This window comes from Megalobrama amblycephala, linkage group LG3, assembly GCF_018812025.1.
Source record: "Megalobrama amblycephala isolate DHTTF-2021 linkage group LG3, ASM1881202v1, whole genome shotgun sequence".
Lineage (NCBI taxonomy): Eukaryota > Metazoa > Chordata > Actinopteri > Cypriniformes > Xenocyprididae > Megalobrama > Megalobrama amblycephala.
Genome location: NC_063046.1, coordinates 12,770,196 through 12,793,430, shown reverse-complemented (window position 1 = coordinate 12,793,430; position 23,235 = coordinate 12,770,196). Strand labels below are relative to the sequence as shown.

The window sequence follows — 23,235 nt, the reverse complement described above, 5'->3', positions numbered from 1 at the left end:
TAGAGCTATCGATAAGAAGATAAAACAGAGCAATTGGCAGTGACAGACAGACAGACAGACAGACAGACAGATAGATAGATAGATAGATAGATAGATAGATAGATAGATAGATAGATAGATAGATAGATAGATAGATAGATAGATAGATAGATAGATAGATAGATAGATAGATAGATAGATAGATAGATAGATAGATAGATAGATCTGGGCATCTAAAGTGAGAGACAGTGGTGAATGGTACAGGAGAGAGGGAGAGGGAGTGAGAAAGAGGTCAAACAGAGTGCTGATTTCACAGAAAAGCACAAAAGAAACACACACACACACACACCCACACACCCACACATCACTATGCAGGGATTAGTTGAGCTTGTGGTGGAGAAATAACATGCTATCACCTTGCTATGTGGCAGAGAGAAGCTAAGCCTATTACAGACGACTACAGCAACCTTACAACAGAGTTAATGGTGCTTTTTTCCATCACAAGCCACCCTAATCCATTTAAAGCTATACATACGCTCACAAAGACACAAAGTTGCATACGCTCACACAGCACAGACAGAAGAAAAGCAAAATGATTGTTCAAAGACAAACAAACCAGAAAAGGGAGAAAGAAACGGAAAAGTAGAGGAATGTGTGGGGAATATTTAACCCGACACACTGCCTTAATGCCTTCAGAAAAGCTCATGAGAAAAAACAGAGGCATATCAACAAATCCTGCAGGAGCATTTAAAGGACAAAAGGTTATAACACTTAAAGACCCCATGAAATCATTTGTTGAAAGCAGCTTTCTTTCTAGTGCTGAAATATTCGCTACTTAAACAGGAAGTTGGGGTGGGACATAGTGAAGGCCGATTTAAAATGGGCTTTAGATTAGATCACATGATTTGCTACTTGCTATTGCTAGTCAGAAGTTGATATTAGGAACATGTGATGTTCTTATTCTAGAAAGCATCATTTGAGTTCATGGGGTTTTTAACACAGTGTCACTAACATCTTTACACATATACACCCATAGAGAACTAAAGCAGCACAGCACAGCTCTAACAGCAACAGTTGAAGGCTTGTTCACACCAAGTTCAAGGGATACTCCACCAAATGAAAGCTCTCTCATCATTTACTCAGACTCATGCCGTCCCAAATGTATATGACTTCCTTTCATTGGATGAAAACAGGGATTTTTAGTGAGTCCATATATTGCAAGTGTATCAAAACTGATGCTTAAAAAACCATGTAAACACGACAGTAATCCATGACACCAGTTGATGAATCAATGTTTTCGATAAGTGTAAGAAAAATAATTTTACATTTTTAACTATAAATTGTCACACGCAGTTTTGTGAGTTCATGCTTAACGATAACGTCAGCACGTTGTGAAACTCTTGTGACAAGAACAAGCTGATGTCATGATTCAAAACGTGCTGACATAGCGCTCTCATGAACCAGTGTGACATTTGGCCAGAAGTTATGGTTTATATATATATTTTTTAAATTAAAAATTAGTATTTTTCTTACACGCACCTATCACTTCACTCCAGAAGACATCGATTCATCAAATGGGGTCATAAGGATTATCATTACTTTCATTTTGCATGGTTTTTGAAGCGTTAACTTTGGGAGTCCGGTACACTTGAATTATATGGACTGACAGAGATGGATTCTTTTTCTAAAAATCTTTGATTGTGTTCATCTGATGAAAATTCCAATATGCTGATTTTGTGCTCAAGAAACATTTAATATTATCAACGCTGAAATTAAATCAATTAAAAGTCAATATTTCTATGTAAATCATGATACATTTCTTTTTTAGGAATCTTTTAATGAATTGAAAGTTCAAAAGAACAGAAATGGAAATCTTTTTTAACATTACGTCTTAAAATATTATGTTTACTGTAACATTTGATTAATTTAATGTGTAAACATTCATTTCTTTAAAAAAATTCTCACTGACCCCAAACATTTGAACAGTAGCGTATGCTATTCTGTACGTCATTTACCACGTAAGATCGGAAACTACCACGCCTATCAAAGATTTTAGAGAAGGTGGTTTATTCCCAGATAATGTCATTTTTTTTAAAGTAGGTATGAGATCTTAGACAAATTTCAGTCTGGTTTTAGGGCAGGTCACAGCACTGAGTCCGCACTCCTAAGAGTTGTTAATGACCTTCGTATAATCAGAGATGCAGGTAACGCTGCAACTCTGTTTTAATTGAATTTGAGTGCAGCTTTCGACACAATACACCATGTGATTCTTGTAAAGTGGTTATCCCATTTAATTGGAATTCATTGGACCGTTTTAGAGTGGTTTAAGTCTTATCTGTCAATCATTCTCTGTAACTTTGTTTCAGCTGCAGCGCCTGTTACTTGTAGGGTCCCCCAGGGTTCTGCTTTTGGCCCTATTTTATTTTCCTTGTATATGTTGCCCCTGGGCTCAATTTTTAAAAAATACGGCATGTCTTACCATTTGTGTGCGGATGATACACAGATTTATCTTCCTTTGAGAGCGGGAAAGAACAATGGCCCTAATTTGCTATTTGCATGTCTAGAGGAGGTTAAGAGCTGGATGACACAAAATCTGCTTCAAGTGTATTTTTACTTCAATATGTTTTTTGGCCCTGCCATAGGATGTTTAGATATGTCCACGTGTTTGGGTTCATGGTCCGATTATTGCCATGACCAAATAAGGAACTTAGGTGTTGTGTTTGACCCAGAACTGAAATTTGACAAGCAGATTAATGCTGTGGTTAAGAGTTGTTTTTTCCAGATTAGGTCTATTGCTTGACTAAAGCCTATTCTGTCAAGAAAAGACGGTCATTAATGCCTTTGTTTTGTCTTGTCTGGACTATTGCAATGTGTTGTATGTGGAGTCTTGCCAGACCACTATTTAACGTTTGCAATTAGTTCAGAATGCAGCAGCTAGGCTGCTAGTGGGTGCTAAGAAAAGTCATCATATCTCTCCTATTTTGGCTTCTCTCAAGTGGCTACCAGTGAACTACAGGATAAAATATAAAATTCTGTTTTAAAAGCAGTGCATGGGATGGCCCCTGCTTACGTATCTGAGCTCACTGCTTTTCGTCAAGCACCTTGGTCTCTAAGATCCAATAATACGTTATTGCTTACTGTCCCTCATACTCATTTAAAGTTAAAAGGGGATCAGGCCTTTGCTGTTGCGGGTCCGAGGCTCTGGAATAGTCTTCCTCAGGAACTTCGAGAGGTCTCATCTTTAAATGCTTTTAAAGTTGAAATCAAAAGCTACTTCTTGTCTTTAGCCTTTGAGAGTGTGGGCTAGTCTTTGTTGTTTTAGTAAGATGTGTGTTGTTTTAAGTTGAGTGCTGTTTTATTGAAGTGTTTCTTGATTGTACAGCACTTTGGTCTGCAGGTGCAGTTGTAAAGTGCTTAATAAATAAAGTGAATCAACGAATTTTTGCTACTCTGTGTTTAACTTTTATGTAGCTCTGTAAAAATCAAATTGGCTGTACACTGATAGGTCAGTTCCCGACACATGACCTAAAAGCTAATATCTTATTTTAATGTCCAATATTCTAATTTTTTCAGCATCGGAACAATTAAAAAAAATAAATCAATTACAACCAATAATAATGAACAAAAACAGAATAACAATCAACCATTGTGGTACGTTATTCAGGGCTTGGTACAAACGAGTTTACAGAGATGCATTGTTTCTTGTCATCCCTGTTTATTTAGACTTGGTCTGAACAGGCCTTCATTATGAATAAAGGCATAGCACTTTCTGCACTGGAATCGGCACTTACTGACAGAGCAAAAGTGCACATCGAAAGCTCCAATTCTCACAGATATGTGTTGTCTCAGTTTAAGAAACAATTAACAGAATGTAAACTACAAGGTACACGCATATTGAGATAACTCATGGCCATAATTTAAGTATTTGCATAATTTGTATGCTGATGGTCACCATTCTACACTTCGGTAGAACAGAAGATTTCATCTTTGTGCAACATGACTCCAGTAGGCAGAAAGCTCTATCTCCGCTTTTAAAAATACATCTCATGCATATGCTTATGCATAATTTATACAGTGAAGGCACAGTACACTGGAGTGTGTGGAATGTGAGCATAGGCAGCAATATGAATGCTGGAAAGGGAGGAGTTATGATGGATGAATGGTTAGAGGTGCACAGGAAGTGAAGGATGACTGACTTCTTAGAGGTTGTGGCGATGACCGTGGGAGGTTTATATGGTGCTTAGATGATGCTCCAATGCAGGGATGGGCAATGTCCGTCCTGGGGTGCAGCTGTCCTGCAAAGTTTAGCTCCAACCCTAATTAAATAAACCTGAACAAGCTAAGTCTAAGGCTACAGACAGGTGAATTTTTTTTTTTTTTTAGATTTTTTATATCAGGGTTGGAGCTAAATTCTGCAGGACAGTGGCACTCCAGGACCAATGTTGCCCATTCCTGCTCTAATGATTGGTGTTATGTTTGCACTGTACATGTGCAGCTAATAAGTTTTCAAAAGAATACAAACTCTGGAGATGGACTTTTTTTTGTTTTAATTAGTGTGTGGGTTTGAATGAGATGGTACTCTAGGAGTCAATAATCCGGCTGAAATCCAGGGTGACAACTTGGCATTTCTGGGGATCAAAAGCATGCCAGTCTGGGTTCCATGGCAGGTAACGGCCAACAGAGACAGGAGATAGAAGTTGAAGTGTATGTGTGTGTGCAGTGTAAATTAGAGAAAAATGGTGACTGGTTTTGTTAGTGATCTTATCTAGAGGGATGAACTGTGCCCGTGTGCGTGTGTGTGAGACACAGGAGGTAGGTGTTTTTCTGTACTTTGCCTTTGAAATTTACAATCTTTCAACAAATATGGTGCGTCTTTGGGTGTACCTGTCCTTGCCGTTTTGCACTCCCAGAGTGGCTCTGTCAGAAATGGGGGAGTTTCTGCTGCGGCTTGTGCCCGTGGACAGGATACTATTCTGAAATCATAAACACATACAGGTGCAAACCAGTGTCAATATGATTAAATTAATAATAAAAAAAATTGTTAAATGAAATAAGGCTGAAATCAAATATAAATGTAAGATGAAATACTTTAACTTACAAAAAATAAGAAAGTAGAAATGTTGCTTTGGCAACTAACAGAAATAAAATGATTTAATTTGAAGTCATTTTGAATTACTAAAACCTAAACTAAAATGTAAATGAAAATGATTTTAATGCAGACACAGAGATACAGTAGTGCGGTAAGATTACATTTATTTAAAAGAATGAATTATAGCTTAATGTGAATTTATTATCGAGAGAGAGAGAGAGAGAGAGAGAGATGTGCGTGTGAATGAGCAAAAACAGAGGTGTTACCCCCTCATTGCTAGGAAATATAATGTGGCAATTCAGTAGCGAAGCTATTTTCTTAATAAAAGTCTTGGGCCAACATTGATACGTTTCTGTGCTCCTAATTGTTTCTGTGTGTGCGCAGTGTGATCTCTGATCTCTGTGTGCAAGTGATTTTACATTGAATCCACTAATTATATTAATGTAGTACAACATAAAAAGGAACATAATCATTTAAAGTTTAATAGTTAATAATATTAATTATTATTATTTTAATTATTATTAAAAAAATATTCCTATAATGGATTACTGTTGCAGTTTCACAGCTAATAAATGCAAACAAATTTATCAGAATAATCTAGTAAAAAGATGCCAAGTATGGGTATGAAGTGATTAAAGGAACCATGCTATGAATTAAGCAACGGACAGCCCTGCTATGAACCTTGGGTTATTGTTTAATGACAAACTAGATACAAAAACCATTTCTGTCTATCAACCAAGTTGTGAAAATGTCTGCTCTCTCATGCAACTTGTAGTACAACTACTATTTGGTTAGTACTCAGAAAAGGGCCTGTTTCATAAAATAGTATTTGCACTTTCTATTGAGGAAAAAAAAGAAAAAAAGCACACTATCTAAAGACGTGCAAACCCAGAAACTCCAAGTATGATGTGGTGTTTGAAAGCTCAAAATAGCATCCTCTGTAGCATTTTCACAGAAATAACTGGAGAGCAGAAGCCATGAGCATTGGCCGTGCCAAACATCTCTCGGTCAGAGAGTGCACTTCAACCCTGGGCAAGCCCTTCCAGCCATCTGCTGCCTGAAAAATATCAGTGTGGAAAGCAGCAAGCTTTCCAGAGCACTGCTGTGTAACTGAGAACAGAAGCAGTAGTTAAGATGTTTAAAAATTACCCTGCTATTATGTCAAAAGCTTCCTCAATCCATAATGTAATTGCACGTTCAAGTACATGGAAACTGAACTAAAGAACATGACGTGACTTTGGTACTGTATTAGTCCTGTTGATAAGCTTGCCCTACGGTGCTGTTTTGTATATTGTTTAGTTTTAGCCTGTAAAAGATCAACAAGCACCCTGTCTATATAAACAATCTAATTGATACAGTTTCCCTTTTTTGTATTATGTTTTATAGGTTTCGACTTCTTTTTTTAGCAGCTGAGAGTGGAAACGACAGGACTAGATAGAGGCACAGGATTGGGAAAGAACACAAGCTTGCTGCCCACATCAACACCACAGCATAAAATCTTGCTAAACAGGTGTTAGTTTATGAACTAATGGAAATATGTGTACCTCTGGTAGGATATTTAATTGTACATGCTCATTTATCCTATTTTTACATTTAGTTTAGCTTTGCCATCATCGCACACTCAAAGTTAATTTTTACAAATAATAACACTGTTAAATGTAATAATAAACCGGTATTATTTTTTTATACTATACATAAAATGTTGTGATGCTTAAATTCACTTGTAGCATTTAAGATGACTAATTTTAGTGTTTTATTTGTAATTTTTTTGATAAAATTGTTTATCAGAACCAAACAGACACACACTTACAGTAGAGGGTGTGGAACTCTTTTTGCGTTCACTGCTGATCACTGGACTGGGTGGAACTTTGGTGGAGCTACTTGAACCTTTCCTTCCAGAATCATCCACTCCATGCTTGTTTTCTCCCTGAGGCCTTTTCGAGTATGAACCTGAGGGATGAAGGGGGAAAGAGTTTAAAGATGATCATATGTGTTTATAAGGGCCTTTAATCCACAAAACCTCCCTATCGACTCACCCTGATCTGTCGTTTTTCTGACGGGTTTCTGAGTGGATGACACACTGCGCTGTACCTTATGAGGTGGTGAAGGGGCGTTGCTGTTAGTGAGGTCACTTCCTGGGCATGGCTTTAATGACAAATTGACACCTTCATCAAGCTGCAAGGCAGAATTTTCAAAGATACATGAGCGTAAAGCAGTTATCTGATTGTATTTTGATGCCTCAAAGGCTACTGAAGTACGAATGTGTTAATGTATTTGGGTACCTCTGAATTCCTATAGTCAAGCAGCAGATACGTTGCCATGACTTCATTATATTTTTGTTTGACGAGAGAGTCCTCTATGTCCTCTTGAGGGAAACCCATCTGAAGCATTATGTCTGAGTGGGAAACATATCCACAATGTCATTTTAATTAAACCTCCTTTAATACTGTTTCTTTCTGTATTTTTTTTCTTTGAGATATATTTTAAAGGGGACCTATTATGCCCCATTTTACAAGATGTAAAATAAGTCTCTGATGTCCCCAGAGTGTGTATGTGAAGTTTTAGCTCAAAATACCCCACAGATAATTTTTTATAGCATGTTAAAATTGCCACTTTTTGGGGTTGAGCAAAAAGCGCCGTTTCAGTATGTGCCCTTTAAATGCAAATGAGCTGCTGCGCTCAGCCTAAGAGGGCGGAGCTTCAAGATTTAATTCTCCCCTGTCAGGATTCAGTCAGGACGCACTATAATGTCAGAAACTGCAAAGGAGATAGCACAGGTATAGATTAGTTTAATTATGGTTATAACTTATATTATCTTCTTGTTTTTTTCCACTATATACAAGCCTGTTTACCGATGAGTTTTATAACGTTTATTGTACTTCACACAAAATATGAAGCGTCTGTTTTCACTCTAGAAAATCACTGTAAGAGCTGAATAAAACACAATGCATGTGTGCATTAAAATATTATCACAAATATTTTAAATATTATACACAGCGAAGTACAGAGAAACACTTGTTACAACTTTATATCCGTAAATCAACTCCGATGAACTGTAATAAAGTGCTCTCACCTTCATTACTGCCGTATCCAGTATCGCTCTGGAGACTGTAAGCTGGATCATGAACAGTTTACTGATCTATCCTTGAGTAACAACTTTTTACCTCAACCTCTGTTTTGTATTGTCCCTTTGTACTGACATTCGTTCACTAAGCAGTCCGGTGTGAAATGATTCGCGCAGACATAAACTAATTTCGGTTGAGGGAGCATTTTCTTCGAAAAACAAAGTTAATCCACCTCGTCTTCAGCGGCTCAGATTTCGGGAGTAAATGGAGAGAACTATGTGGATTAATCCATCCAGCACACCTAAAATGCTTGGGAGATGTTCTCATCAGTGCAGCAATGGCGGACTGTGTACAACTCGCTGTGAACACGCTCAGGGTGGTTCTATGTTAAAACGGCAGTGTCTGTCAACATTCGTGGGCGGGGCCTGTGGGTAATGTGACATCATATTGCCAGGAACCTGCAAACGGCTTGTTCTGAGACACTGCTTATGATTTAATGGGATTTTAAAAAAGGAGTGGTTGGATTTTTATCATATTGGGTGGTTGTGTACACACACACTACCAACACACATTTATGTCCAAACACCATGCAAAAGTGAATTTTGCATAATAGGTCCCCTTTAACATCTAAATATTTCAAGTGTGAGAGTCACACACACCTGTTCTTCTGGGGTCTTTGTAGTCGGGCTGAGGGTCAATGTAGGGCTTCAACTCATCATCTTCATGACCTACATTCATCCAGCGATCCTTCATGATCTGCTGCTGAGCCAATGGCAAACACACAGAGAAAGAATGAGAGAGATGGTGAGGAATTACATAAAAAAAAAGATCTTTAAGTGTTTTTACGCAACAAGACTACAGTTTCCAGTGCAAAATTTGCTTATCTGAATGAAAGTAGAGCACATCCCAGTCATTTACATGCTTTAATGCAAAATATAAAGCATTATGTAAACGTAACCGTTGTCGTCACTCTCTTACAGTGTGTGCAGAATTATTAGGCACATTGATTTTCAGATCATATTTTTTCCAGGCACATCTTACCAATTCCAAACCAAATTAATCTTAATAACTACTATAAATTTTGTATTTAATCATTTAGATTGTGATAAATAATTGTTCATGAAGGCTGGAAATATTCAGGTGTGCAGAATTATTAGGTACATTTTCTTTTACAGATAAAATTAGCCAAAAAAGTAATTTAACTCAGACTGAAAAGTCAAAAACCATTAAATGACCATGAGAAAGATGCAATACCAATGAAATACTAGAAATTGCGGTTAAGGCATGACCACTGGACAGTGAAATGCTCATTGGATCAGCAGAGTCAGACAAAAACAGGTGGAGAAGAAAAGACACATTTTAACTGCAAAACAATTAAGAATGAAGGTGAAGAATAAAGTGTGAAACCATCAGGAACCCTTTAGTCTCCAGTGCCACCATTTTTCAGAACTGCAACCTACCTGTATTCTCCAGAAGTGCAAGGTGTAAGGATCTCAGATACTCCACACGATGAACATTTTGACAACTACAGTACATGTGCATTTGACCATTCAGGCGCAAGGAAAACTGATCACGCGCTGTCTGAGAGAACTGAGATCGTGCGCAAGAAAGAGAGAAAGCATGCGCGAGAGAGAGCGCTTCTGGTCTGTATCACATGCAGTTCACAATGTGTGTGTTGTCATCATTAATTTTGAAGTATTTCCGCACCCCTGAGGCTGACACTGTTTCTGCTGTTGCCGCCGGTGTCTTTGTGCACGGATAATTCTGTCAGTTACGTCACGTGAGGTATCGGCCTTTGGTATCGAGGGTATTTTTACGAGTACGAGTACAAGTACACGAGCTTGGTATCGGTATCGGTGCATCCCTAGCTGTAAGGTTAGGGACACACCAAACCCGATGCCAAAGCCGAATGTGTTGTCGTCTCGCGTCTGGGAAAAAAATCTGTGCTTGAACACACCCAAAGGACTACAGGCGACTGTCAACTAGCGCGCATTCTACATGCTGAATCGGCCAAAGAAAACAAACAAACAGACGCTCCGACTAGAGCCAACGGTGCGGAACACACGGGAAGAACTTAGTTGGTCGACGCACAAAAAAACGGCCCGACATTGCTCGATGGCCGACTGTACAGAAAACGAAACCACACAAGAAAACCCACAACACACCGTAGATGCATTTGTGTAGCTCTTTCGCACTGTATGTGGTTCAGCCTTAAACCCAGAAGTGCTGCACTGTGTTTACTACATCAACAGCGTAGGAGACTGACAGGCAATAGAAGAAATTGTTGAATAAAGTCATTATTTTTGTTTTGTTTTTGCACACAAATAGTATTCTCGTCGCTTCATAACATTAAGTTTGGACTATTTTAACAATGTCTTTACTACCTTTCAGTGACTTGAAATGTGTATATTCTGTTTTGTTTTAAAAACCTTAATATTTTGTGCTGTGAATTCAGACATTGTGAGACATTTTAAATTTAAGGCTTTGTTGTCTGTATTCTAATCACAGTCAGATATGAGATGTGTAAATATGTCTAAACCAAGCGCACCTCCAAACTTCCCCTCTTGGTGGGATTGAGGATGAGAAACTTCTTCAGCAGGTTCTCACAGTCTGTGGACATGTAAAAAGGAATCCTATACTTCCCTCTCAACACACGCTCTCGCAGCTCCTGCAAAAGAGAAAGACAAACAATGAGAATGATATAACAGAAATGAGGAAGACAAAAAAGGACAGAGACAAACAGGAACATTAACACAGATATTCAATGTCCCTTCACCTTCAGGTTCTGTCCATCAAAAGGCAGTGAGCCACTGACCAGCGTGTAGAGTATGACCCCGAGACTCCACACATCCACCTCCGGCCCATCATACTTTTTGCCCTGGAAGAGTTCAGGGGCAGCATACGGCGGGCTCCCGCAAAACGTGTCCAATTTATTGCCAACCGTAAACTCATTGCTGAAGCCAAAGTCAGCGATCTTTATGTTCATGTCAGCATCCAGTAAAAGATTCTCAGCCTTAGGGAGAAAAGAAGGACAGCATGTTGGTAAGTAGAAGGATTTAAAAGAGAAGACACTTGATATGGAGAACAAGAAGCATACAATCAGCAAGACACAACTCCCTTTTTGACTTCAACACTCTTACTGTCTACCAGAAATGCCGTTTCTCTTCTCTTACAGGGTGTTTTTCCAGCTTTTCCTAATGAGTTCTCTTATGCGGTTGTGTGTGTGTTTGTGAGTGTGTTGAGACTTGCCCTCTGTGCTGCCACTCAACATCTACACACCAACTTTAGCTGCGCAGGGAAGCTGTGTTGCCTAGCAACAGATGCGGGGTGCTAACTGGGCTCGGTTTGCAGAGTTAAATATTGCTCTGCCAACAGAGCCAAACTTTTACAACATGCAAACACACAGCAACAAAGACATGGATGAGGCATGGGCAGAGACAAGGTGCTATTATACCGTCAATTAAAACTGCAGACTGAATGTTGCTCTGCTGTATTTAATATATCTAATCTGCATGTTGATTGGCTGCTCGAAACGTCATGTCATAGGCTTTAACCATACAAATTTCATTAAACTCATGAAAGAGTTTAGCGTGTGAACACAGGTTTTTTTTTAAAAGGATTTTGTTTTTGCATCGGGGGCCCTATACGTTTAATTACACGCTGTCGCATGGACAATCCAGTGACACTTGACACAGTAAAAGTTCTTGGTTTTTTTTTCAATTTGGAGGAGAGGAAGTAAAAACATTAAAGGATTAGTTCACTTTCAAATTAAAATTTCCTGATAATTTACTCACCCCCATGTCATCCATGATGTTCATGTCTTTCTTTCTTCAGTCGAAAAGAAACTAAGGTTTTTGATGAAAACATTCCAGGATTTTTCTCCATATAGTGGACTTCAATGGAGCCCAAACAGAAGGTCAAAATTACAGTTTACAGCGATCCCAGATGTGAAATAAGGGTCTTATCTAGAGAAACCATCACTCATTTTCTAAAAAAAAAAAAAAAAAAAAAAATTAAACATTTTACACGTTTTAACCATAAATGCTCATCTTGAACTAGCTCTCTTCTTCTTCTGTATTTGAATTCCAGCAGTGTAGACACTGCTAAGTGTATTACTGCCCTCCACAGGTCAAAGTTTGAACTAAATTGTCATATACATTATGCTAGTGCAAGTATATAACAATTAGTTCAAACTTTAACCTGTGGAGGGCAGTAATACACTTAGCAGTGGCTACACTGCTGGAATTCTAATAGAGAAGAAGAGAGCTAGTTCAAGATGAGCATTTATTGTTAAAACTTATATAATTTGAATTTTTTTTTTAGAAAATGAGTGATGGTTTCTCTAGATAAGACCCTTATTCCTCGTCTGGGATCGTGTAGAATGCTTTGAAGCTGCAATGAAACTGTAATTTTGACCTTCAACCGTTTGGGCTCCATTGAAGTCCACTATAAGGAGAATAATCCTGGAATGTTTTCATCAAAAACCTTAATTTCTTTTCGACTGACGAAAGAAAGATATCTTGGATGACATGGGGGTGAGTAAATTATCAGGAAATTTTAATTTGAAAGTGGACTAATCCTTTAACCGATGAGATCAAGACAGATAGATTCAATTAAAAAATCTGACTCATAAGACTCATTTGTTCAAGAATTGGAGATGGACTACACTGGTCATACTGTACAGAGTTCAAAAGTATATAGTATATATACAGTCAAACCAAAATATATTCAGACATTTTTTATATACTTTTACTAGTGTGTGCAGGACACTATAGTTCATTTATGTAAGTGAGGCTAGCAAAATAAAGTAAACTGTGACATATTATACCCAAAAACTCTTCATACAGTGGACTACCAGTAAAATTGATAAAAATTTGGAACCAAAAATTATTCAGACACTTTGACCTGACCATGTTTTGCTTAAGTGTTATCTGACATAATTAAGATTATTTTTTTCTGACACAGTTCAACTCAGATCTTGTCATATTTTATTACCATTTTTTTTAAACTATAGTGAATTAACTGTTTTAATGAATGAAATGTTCAAGGTGTCTGAATAAATTTTGGTTTGACTGTTTAAATATTTCAGATTTCTTCCTATTCAGGAATAGAAAGTTCAAAAGAACAGCATTTATCAGAGGCAGATATCTTTTGTAACATTATAAATGTCTTTACTGTCACTTTTGACCAATTGCAAGCATCCTTGCTGCATGAAAGTATTAATATCTTTAGAACATAAAAATAAAATCTTACTCTAAACGTTTGTACATTAGTGTATGTATATTATTGCATGAAACCAGTGACGACAAAACAATTCCAATTATTTTAATTTCCTTTTCTGGGGCAACCGGCACCGAATACAACACAACAATCAACACGCCTGTAACTTGAAAGAGAAACACGATATAGATCCTGCAATCTAACCTGAATAGCCAGAAACCTCTGTAGCCACAATAGAGGTGTGGCTTAATGCTTAACACACACACACAGATGCAGCAACCATTACATTTGCAAACCTTTGGTAAGTGCTCTATTATTTATAGTGCTCATATTAAATCAATGTCAAACATTGCCCTTTTCTATTGTAATCAATACAACTCCAGCATAGTGGTGTCATTATTTAGTGTGTGTGTGTGTGTGTGTGTGTGAGAAAAAGAGACAGGCCAATAGAGAGAGAAAGGAAGAGGATCACACACTATGCAGGATTTCTGGGTGTCCTGAGTGGGGCAGAAGAGAATTACATTAAGTTATGCATGGAGACAGTGACTAACTCCAAGTTACAAAGGTCACTATGATGATGGTTTGGTCCAATAAGCAACTTCAGTATGTGGGCAGAGTATCATCATGGGAACAGTTCATCCAGAGACACTTCCTTTCATCTTAACAAAGAAAAGCTCTGAGGTCAGCAGTTCCAGAGTTCAGAGTACACTCATGATAGCGTGCAAGTGTGTGTATGTGTGTGTCTGTTTAAACAGAGGACTCATTTCTTCACCTGGACTTCTGTAATGAACTTTGATGACAGACACAGAAGAACTACTAAAGAACATCTGAAAGATGAAGATACAGCTGAATGGAGATCATCCTGCTCTGGGCATGTTCATATGTAACAGGCCCTAAGGGCCCTCACACACTCATACACACAAGCACATTCTCACCTTGAGATCTCGATGTACAATACACTTCTGATGGCAATACTGCACAGCTGAGACAATCTAGAGAGATAAAGAGAGAAGGTGTGGTGAGTAATCAGGAGAGTAGGTGAAGTCATTTCTCCTGCTCATGGGAGTTGTCGCTCTTTAATTGAGCTGTTCTATCATTAATTAAGCCATCATACACACACAAGTACACAGCAGAGTTAATGAGCGCACACACACACACACACACACACACACACACACTCCTACTAGTAGAAAAGGCTCACTTAGCACCACCTGCCACACACACTACTGTTCAAAATGCTTACCAAAGCTACATTTATTATTCAAAAATACAGTAAAAAGTCATATTGTGAAATATTACTTTTAAAGATTGTTTTCTATTTAACATATTTTAAAATGTAATTTATTTATATGTTGGCAAATCTGAATTTTCAGCATCATTACTCCAGTCAGTGTCACATGATCCTTCAGAAATCAAACTAATATGCTTATTTTGTGCTCAAGAAACATTTCTTATCACATTTGTGAAAACTGTGCTGCTCAATATTTTTATGAAAACCATGAAATATTTTTTCAGGATTACTTTGTAAAAATGTAAAAGCTTTTAGTGTTACTTTTGACCAAACTAATGCAGTCTCCTTTATGAATAAAAGTATTAATTTTTAAAAACATTGTACTTAACTTTTGAATAGTATAAAATAAGTCTGAGACCATAATAAAAATCTAGGATTCTAAATTTAATAGATAAAGTTTTAGAACTTTGAAAATTTTTGACTAACGAAAGGTTATGTAAAATTAATTACTAAAATTTATTTCTAAATTTGCGCCACTAATCATGTGGACTCATCTGTACAGATGTCAGATGTTCTTGCTTTCACTGAAACAGACAATGCCGTTTGGATCATTCTGAAATCATGCTGAAGAACATAATCATCTGGTTTTATGTTAATTCATGTTAATTTTTCAATTAAACTTTTGCACTCAAATGCCACCCTGATGATATAATCTGTAATTACAAGTTATATCACAAAATGCAGAATAGAATTCAAAATTTTTACTAGTGGGCTCAGACTTGTGACTCACTCACATGTACTCGCACTGACCTGTCTAAATTTGGCACGAGCTTCCTTTTCTTTCATCCTCCCGTGAGCAACAAGGTAATCAAAAACCTCGCCTTGGAAATGGAAGAGGGGAACATTGCAATAGAGTAGAAAATGACAGAGGAAGGCAAGAGGTAAAGAAGGAGTGGTACAGGAAGAGGAGAAGAACACAAACATCAGACAAAGGAAAAAGAAAGATGTGAAAACATTATTTAAAATGCAGTGTCCTGATTTTCAATTCTTGACATGATTGACAGTTGGCAGTTCCAAGTCTTTCAGCCCACTCACCTCCACTGGCATATTCCATGACTAAATACAGCGTCTTGTCTGTCTCGATCACCTCAAATAACTTCACTGGTGGGGAAAGAGAGAGATGATCACAAATCAAAACATGCAAAAGACTATTCACACCAAATTTGAATTTTGAAAGAACACATTTCTTTGAAATCATTCACACTGACACTGTGATCTATAAAGCAACAAGCGATAATGTTAATCACAAGGGGTAAGTGACATTTTATTGGTTGATCGTTTTTTCTGTTATGTCTTGCTGGATAACCCACCACAAAATCTTATTGGTCCAAAATCTTGCATCAGTAGAGTTCTGCAGGTATGACATATTTTGTAGACCAAAACTCGAAAATAAATGAGCACTTCCGGTTCAATCATCCTTAAGTCAATGGGTTTTTTTTTAAAAGGTTTTCTTGCAAACTATTCTTTCAGGGAAAATGTTTTTAGTTTTTTTTTTTTTATAAAAACTGAAAGAGTTGTCGAAGCTTAATGGTGGTGACTTTGGAGTCATGTGAATGTGGTGTAGTTCATTTATAGACTACATTTAGCTTTTTACTTCTGCCAGGCCTCAAAATAAAAATAAAAAAATCATAAAAGTTGTGTTCATTTGAAAAGCTTCCAAGGGAAATGATTCAAAAAAGCCAGCACACTATATAAATGAAGAAAAAACAAACAAAAATTGCGAGATAAACCCACTGTTTTAATTGCAAACATTTCTTACACATGAGAAAGGTTACGTGACCAAAACATTTGCCAGTAAAGCAATGGTTTTATCTATTTTTGGTCTACGCACTAGGGCTGCAACAACTATTCGATAAAATCGATAATAATCGATAATGAAAATCATCGACAACGATTCTCATTATCGATTAGTTGGCTCCGCCCACCATGCACGGAAAACTTCCGCCAGTCGCGTCAAATTACAGCACTGAATAACGCATTTTTATGGACCAAAATGCATCTAAAAATAGTGGAGGAAACAGAGTGAGCTGCTGCGGGAAAGGTACGAGATCACAGCTGAGCAAAACATGAGAATTATTTATTTTAAGCTTCAATCTAATGCATTAGCGCAATGGCTTGCCCTGTCAGGCGCTTTGACAAATGCATGTGCATCCTCAGCGCAAAACGTTCATTCTACGGCTATATACTTATATGTAAATGTTACAAATTCACACGAGCATTTACATTTTGCATAAAGGCTCGTCCTTACAGTCTGAGTTAAACTTTACTGAATGAGCGCCGGCGCGCGCACCCGCGTCAGACAGACAGAACGCGGGAGAGAGGGAGACTATTAATATTCAGCGCAAAAATATTCATTTTGCTGAAATATCTGTTGTTTAAAGTTAAATTTAGATTTAAAAGTCAACATGTCATTCAAGTATTTTATGATAGTAGTAACTGTAAAGGGAGAACTAATTGAAAATAAATGTAAGATGTTTCTTATAGCCTATTTACAGGATAAAGAAATGACAGTAAGAGTTTTTTTTTTTTTTTTTTTCAGATGCCATACAGTCAATATGAACTACTAAGTTTTTTTGGATATTATGTGTGAATATTATTTAAAAAACTATTTAGTTGTTTCAGTTTGTTATTTTTCTAATAAATGGGAATACCATTTTTAGTTTTTGATAGATTCCTAAAATATTTGTGTTCTCTCTTTATTATGACAGTGTAATAAATGACTGTATGTTTTCATAGCATTCAGTTGGCACATTTGTTTGAAGTACATTGGGCAGCATGTGCAATTGTGTGGGGGTTTTTTTGTCAATAAAATAAAAATAAATAAAATTAGGGTTTTTATCCGATTAATCGGAAAAAATAATAATAATAATAATCGACCAACTAATCGATTATCAAAATAATCGTTAGTTGCAGCCCTACTACGCACCTTATTTGGAGAGTTTTTAAGGTGCGGTGAGTTCTTGAGAGCTCTCTCTCATTTGAAAAGATTATCATGATAAACAAAATGTGTAAGAATCATAAACTTTTGTTAGAGCTTATTTTCTGCAATAATCTAAAAGCTAACGGAAAAGTCCTTTTGGGAAACCAGGAAAGCAGGTTGATACCAACTTCCGGTTTGGCCTACAAAAACACATTACCACTGCAGCACTTTATTAGCAATAGCTAGCTGTGACTGTGTTTCATTAACAGTTTTGCTTCCAATGTATACAAACCAACTATCTGTCACGTCTAGTTTAACTGTCATTGTGTGAATCTGAACTTGTAGATTTTTTTTAAACCGTTTATATTCTGAACAATTCATTCTGGCATCTTTTCAGAGAATGTCAAAAATTTGCTATATGACCGTTTAAACAGTGTTGGAGCAAAAATGAGTTTGAGAATATGTATAATTTGTGTTTTTTAGTTACATCAGACTTGGTGTGAACAGGCTTTACTGCAAAAGTATTCTACTGGCATTAACAGAGCCAACAACTAGAGTTGAGAAAAAAAAAATCCTATAACTAATGTATCACATCTACACCTCTAAAGCACAGCATTATTACTTCATGGGATAACACAGATTGAGCTATGAAGGAAAGCAGAGGTGATAAACACACGCCTTTCCATATGAAGCGCTTCAGGCTTTGCAATGAATGCTACACAAGCCAGCATATCTGTCTTGATATGGTAAAGATTACACTTACAAACTGCATTAGAATGAGATTCCTGAGCTAGCAGCAGTGACAAGAAATTTCTCTCATAAAATAGTCTCATAAGCAACCATAAAACCCACAAACGCCCTAGGAGAGAACAAAACCCAAAAGGAAAAAAAATTGAAACGTTCCAAATCCAAACAAACACCATCTAATAAAAGGAGATGCATTAATAAAGTAGAATTAGAAAAAGGAACAGGCGATAGGAGTTGCGTTTTAAAGCTCAGAGCTATTCCATTCATCAGTGTATTCAACAAAAACAGGCCACTACTGTTTGACATTAATGCAACGAATAAAACACATAATCCCTACTTTGTGTGTGTCGTCATGGAAAGATCAAGGAGCGTTTCAGATCAATCAGCTGTGATTTTATGATGTGATACCAGCACAGCCGCACTCGGACATTGAACAGAGAGAGCAAAGGCTGTGAATCAGGACTGAATCCTCAAAGGGGGCAGGTCTTTCCTTTCATATTTCAGCTCTGCGCTTTGATATTTATGAGCGCAAGCTGAGCGCTAATGAGCTAGCGCTTCCGTCAGGACCACAGACACAGCACAGGCAAACACACACACACACACACACACACACACACACACATACATACAGGCTAAAACGCACTGTTCAATATAGCAGTATCTGACTTGTGTGCAAGATTGAGCGAGTGCACATCAGCACACATCAAACAGTCCATTTCTTGGGCATCTATGAAATCGAAGCCTCAGGAATGCTGATATCAACAATTTCGGTAGAGTGTTCTTATCTCGGATCGGACAGTACAGATGATTCATGTCAGATGCTGAATTGAAATACTGAAATAATTCTATTGTAGTGTGGCCAGTTAGACAAGTTCTTTCTGGATCACTCACCGATGTTCGGGTGATTCAGAAGCTTCATAATTCTCACTTCTCGGAAGAGCTGAGAAAACACAGAAAAGAGAGAAGATTTGAGAACATCATAAACCTTGACCAGGAACTCCTATATATTGTGATACACCTGATATATTGTGATAATATCAGATACATGAAAGTAAGGGTTCAGGGCTGCATTTCTTAAAAGCATTGTGAGCTAAGTTGAGACCATTGGTGCCAATGATCTACTTAGGCTTACAATGCTTTTGAGAGAAGCAGTCCAGGTCAATCCCTTTTCAAGTTGGTTCAAGCTGGTTTGCTGGTCTTAGATGGCCTCTCAGTCTGGGCAGGCTGGACCAACAAAACCTTTTAGGGTGTTTAAAACAGAGTTTACGAATAAATTAAGTAATAAACAATGAAAATCTGAGTCTGAACATTTGCTATTGTCTGATGTAAATATGTTCCATTTTTGTATAAACAAATATGTACTGTGGCAATCTGGGATTACATACATTGCCGTTTAAAAGGTCAGTAAATTTCAGTCAAAGATGATAATATTGTGAAAAATTGTTACAATTTAAAATAGCCTAACTGTTTTGTATTTCCATTTTTTTTACATAACATGATCCCTAAGAAATCATTCCAATATATGCTGAGTTGAAATTGGCTGTTCTGCTTAAAGGGATAGTTGACTCGAAAATAAAGATTATCCCTCGACAGCCATACGCATTCGACGTACGTCCAAAAAGCGCTACCTTCCATGTAGGGCTGGGCGATATATCGCATGCGATTGTCACGCGCATTTCGTCAGTAAAGCCGGTTCCCTGATTGCCGCTAAATCGCCATCACCTGCTTTCAGATGGAGCGCCTTTTAATAGACAGAGCCGTAGATCACTGATAAGCCACGCAATATCGCATTCATATCGCAGATGAATCGCCTTCGATAATGAACGCGATATTGCGTGGCTTATCAGTGATCTACGGCTCTGTCTATTAAATGCCGCTCCATCTGAAAGCAGGTGATGGCGATTTAGCAGCAATCAGGGAACCGGCTTTACTGACGAAATGCGCGTGACAATCGCATGCGATATATCGCCCAGCCCTACTTCCATGATGTTCTACACAATAACATGACGTATTACGCGTTGTATGCGCCTGAAGCTCGTTATTTTACTTTATAAAGTTTTAAATAAGGATACTTGTCTTACACAAATGCATCGATTCGCTTCAGAAGGCATTTATTAACCCCCTGGAGTCATATGGATTAATTTTTTTATGGATGGATGCATTTTTTTTGTCTTCAGAATTTGGATTACCATTCACAACCATTATAAACTTGGAGGACTAAGGATATTATTTAAATATATCTCCGATTGTGTTCGTCTGAAAGAAGATAGTCATATACACCTAGGATGGCTTGAGGGTGAGTAAGTCATGGGATAATTTTCATTTTCGGGTCAACTATCCCTTTAAAGTGTGGATAGAGTGTTTTTTCAGGATTCTTTGACAAAAAGTTTGAAGAACAGCATTCTTTGAAATAGAAATCTTTTGTGTATGTCTTTTGTCTGTCTTTTTTGATCAACCTAATGCATCCTTGCTGAATAAATGTATACATTTCTTTAAAAAAAAAAAAATCTCTAACCCCTAACTTTTGAACGATAGTGTATTAACATTTTACAGCACATACATTGTTAAAATTTCACTAGCAGGAGGAACACCACAATAAATGCATTTTTTAACTGTCCTCCAGGACATTCTGCAGTAGTTACAGCAAAAAGTTAATGGTACATGACCAGTATGTGTGCGTGGGGATAAAGCAGAACCCAATCATTCCCACGTCAGAGGAAATCCTTCATCCTCTCTTCCTGTAATTACCCCCTGTACACCCTCTCTCCAGACAGATATACAGATAAAGAGAGGAGATCTGCAGACTCACTTTTTGAAGACTAGAAGAGTTGAGCTGTGTCTTGTCTATGATTTTCACCGCTACCTGTGACAAAAAAAACACAAGCACATCTTTAAACACCTCTCTCAAACACACAACTACTTTTTTCAAAAAGATTTTTGCTGTAAAAAAAAAAAAAAAAAAAAAGAGTTACACTAGAAAGATGACTTGCTAAATAATGAAACTTTAGGCACTAAAAGTGTGTCCCAGGGTTGATTTTTAATAAAATTATTAGATTTCAACCTTTTCTTTTTTTTTTTTATACGAATATCATATTAAAACGGGCTAAAAATGCTTTCATTTATTTTTGTTAAATCATAAACCTATTAAATATTTATTGTGTAACAATTTCTATCAGCTTTTCAATATCCTACAGTTGTGGTATCATTTTTACCCTACCAATCAATTTTGCTCTTAAAGGATTAGTTCACTTTAAAATGAAAATTACCCCATGATTTACTCACCCTTAAGCCATCCTAGGTGTATATGACTTTCTTTCATAAACGTACTCAACACACAAATTATAAACACGGCTCTGGGGGGTGGGGGCTGGGGTGTATGGTGGGGGGGTAATAAAGGCCTTCTGAAGCGAAACGATGCGTTTGTGTAAGAAAAATATCCATATTTAACATGTTATAAAGTAAAATAACTAGCCTCCGTCGTTAAATGTGTCCCAAGCTTAAGTTGGATATGGAAGGTGTAGGACGATGCGTAAGCGTTTTGAACTGTGAGAGGTGTTGCACTTTCTTCCTAAGTTGAATACAGAAGGTGGTCTGGCGGAAGCTAGATATTTCAGTTTATAACATGTTAAATATGGATATATTCCTTACACAAATGCATCACTTCCCTTCAGAAGGCCTTTATTAACCCCCCGGAGCTGTGTTGAGTACGTTTATGATGGATGGATGCACTTTTTTTCTGTGCACTGCCATTATAATGCTTAGGAGCATGAGGGTGATTATTAATATAACTCTTGATTGTATTCGTCTGTCATATACACCTAGGATGGCTTGAGGGTGAGTAAATCATGGGGTAATTTTCATTTTAAAGTGAACTAGAAAGTGTATTAAAAAGTACTTTTTAAGCAAGATGAAAAAAATCAATAGATAAGTGCATGCTTTAGATGAAATATGAAACATGATGTGTCAAAAAAAAAGAATAAGAAGAGGAAAACAGGATAAATACTTTCTTTTGCATATTTGATTATATATTTGTAGTCTAAATTTGAGCAAAAAACACAGATTCTCACACATCCATTCCAAACCACTATCATACGTAACGTGAAATTAGATTCCACTCCTGGGGCCATGAACACAGATATTATAATATGTTAATATTGTGTCTTAAGAACTAGTCTGACCAAATAGCAGTTAGCCAAAGGATAAGTCATACTTTTTGTTCTTAAAACTAGACCAATCTAAGTTTTTCAGCAACTGACTTAAAACAGTTATGACCAATTTTAGATGATTAACTTGCAATACTAGTCTAATCAGCTTATGCAACAGGCCCCTGGACATGTATCACAGTCAGACTGTGGAAATTTAGGACGCAGCATGATTACCACAAGGCATAGCTGTAAGTTCAAATCTCAAAACGGTCAGACCATTAAATAAGTGTACTTCAAGTGTCCGCTATAAGACTGACTAATAATTAGTTTTTAACTGTGCATTATCTAGAACAAATCAGAATTGTCTGCAATATGAGCAGCTGTGTTACAGGGAGCTCATAGCATGGACTCGTCTAACTAGATCCACTATATACAGGAGACCTAGTTACCTCTTTAGAAGTGAGGACATGTCGGGCCAGTTTAACCTTGGCAAAGTTGCCCTTGCCGATGGTCTTCAGCAGTCGGTAATTTCCTATGTGGGGGTTTTCATCCGCCGTCGGCACCACACCCCGAACACTCCGAACACTGGGACGCCCTCCTCCTTTGGCATCAGAGTGGGTCTATTAAAGAGATGGGATATAGGGATCAGAATAATGTTTCAGATGGTCACACGTAGATCAACAAGTTTGAGTGATATGTGAAGTATGAAAACTTGTAGGCATCAATTCGTTATTGTGTTGAAGAGCACAAAGACAATAAATTGAAGCAGCAGTTGTTGT

The 23,235-nt window shown here is 37.3% G+C and overlaps 1 protein-coding gene across 10 annotated transcripts in view; it reads right to left on the bottom strand.

Moving 5' to 3' along the window:
- Positions 1-23,235, bottom strand: part of mark2b (MAP/microtubule affinity-regulating kinase 2b) — a 67,239-nt gene that overhangs the window by 22,333 nt on the left and 21,671 nt on the right. For 7 of the 10 annotated variants that reach the window (XM_048183961.1, XM_048183962.1, XM_048183967.1 and 4 more), the window contains exons 3-15: positions 22,906-23,076; positions 21,121-21,174; positions 19,203-19,251; positions 15,680-15,745; positions 15,395-15,465; positions 14,289-14,345; positions 10,910-11,146; positions 10,682-10,801; positions 8,793-8,895; positions 7,351-7,463; positions 7,105-7,243; positions 6,879-7,018; positions 4,864-4,952 (exon numbers count right to left, since the gene is read on the bottom strand). In XM_048183961.1, the coding sequence (XP_048039918.1) occupies positions 4,864-4,952; positions 6,879-7,018; positions 7,105-7,243; positions 7,351-7,463; positions 8,793-8,895; positions 10,682-10,801; positions 10,910-11,146; positions 14,289-14,345; positions 15,395-15,465; positions 15,680-15,745; positions 19,203-19,251; positions 21,121-21,174; positions 22,906-23,076 (1,409 nt within the window). The remainder of the gene's footprint in view (positions 1-4,863; positions 4,953-6,878; positions 7,019-7,104; positions 7,244-7,350; positions 7,464-8,792; positions 8,896-10,681; positions 10,802-10,909; positions 11,147-14,288; positions 14,346-15,394; positions 15,466-15,679; positions 15,746-19,202; positions 19,252-21,120; positions 21,175-22,905; positions 23,077-23,235) is intronic. The other 3 variants (XM_048183963.1, XM_048183970.1, XM_048183971.1) reach the window with 1 other exon arrangement.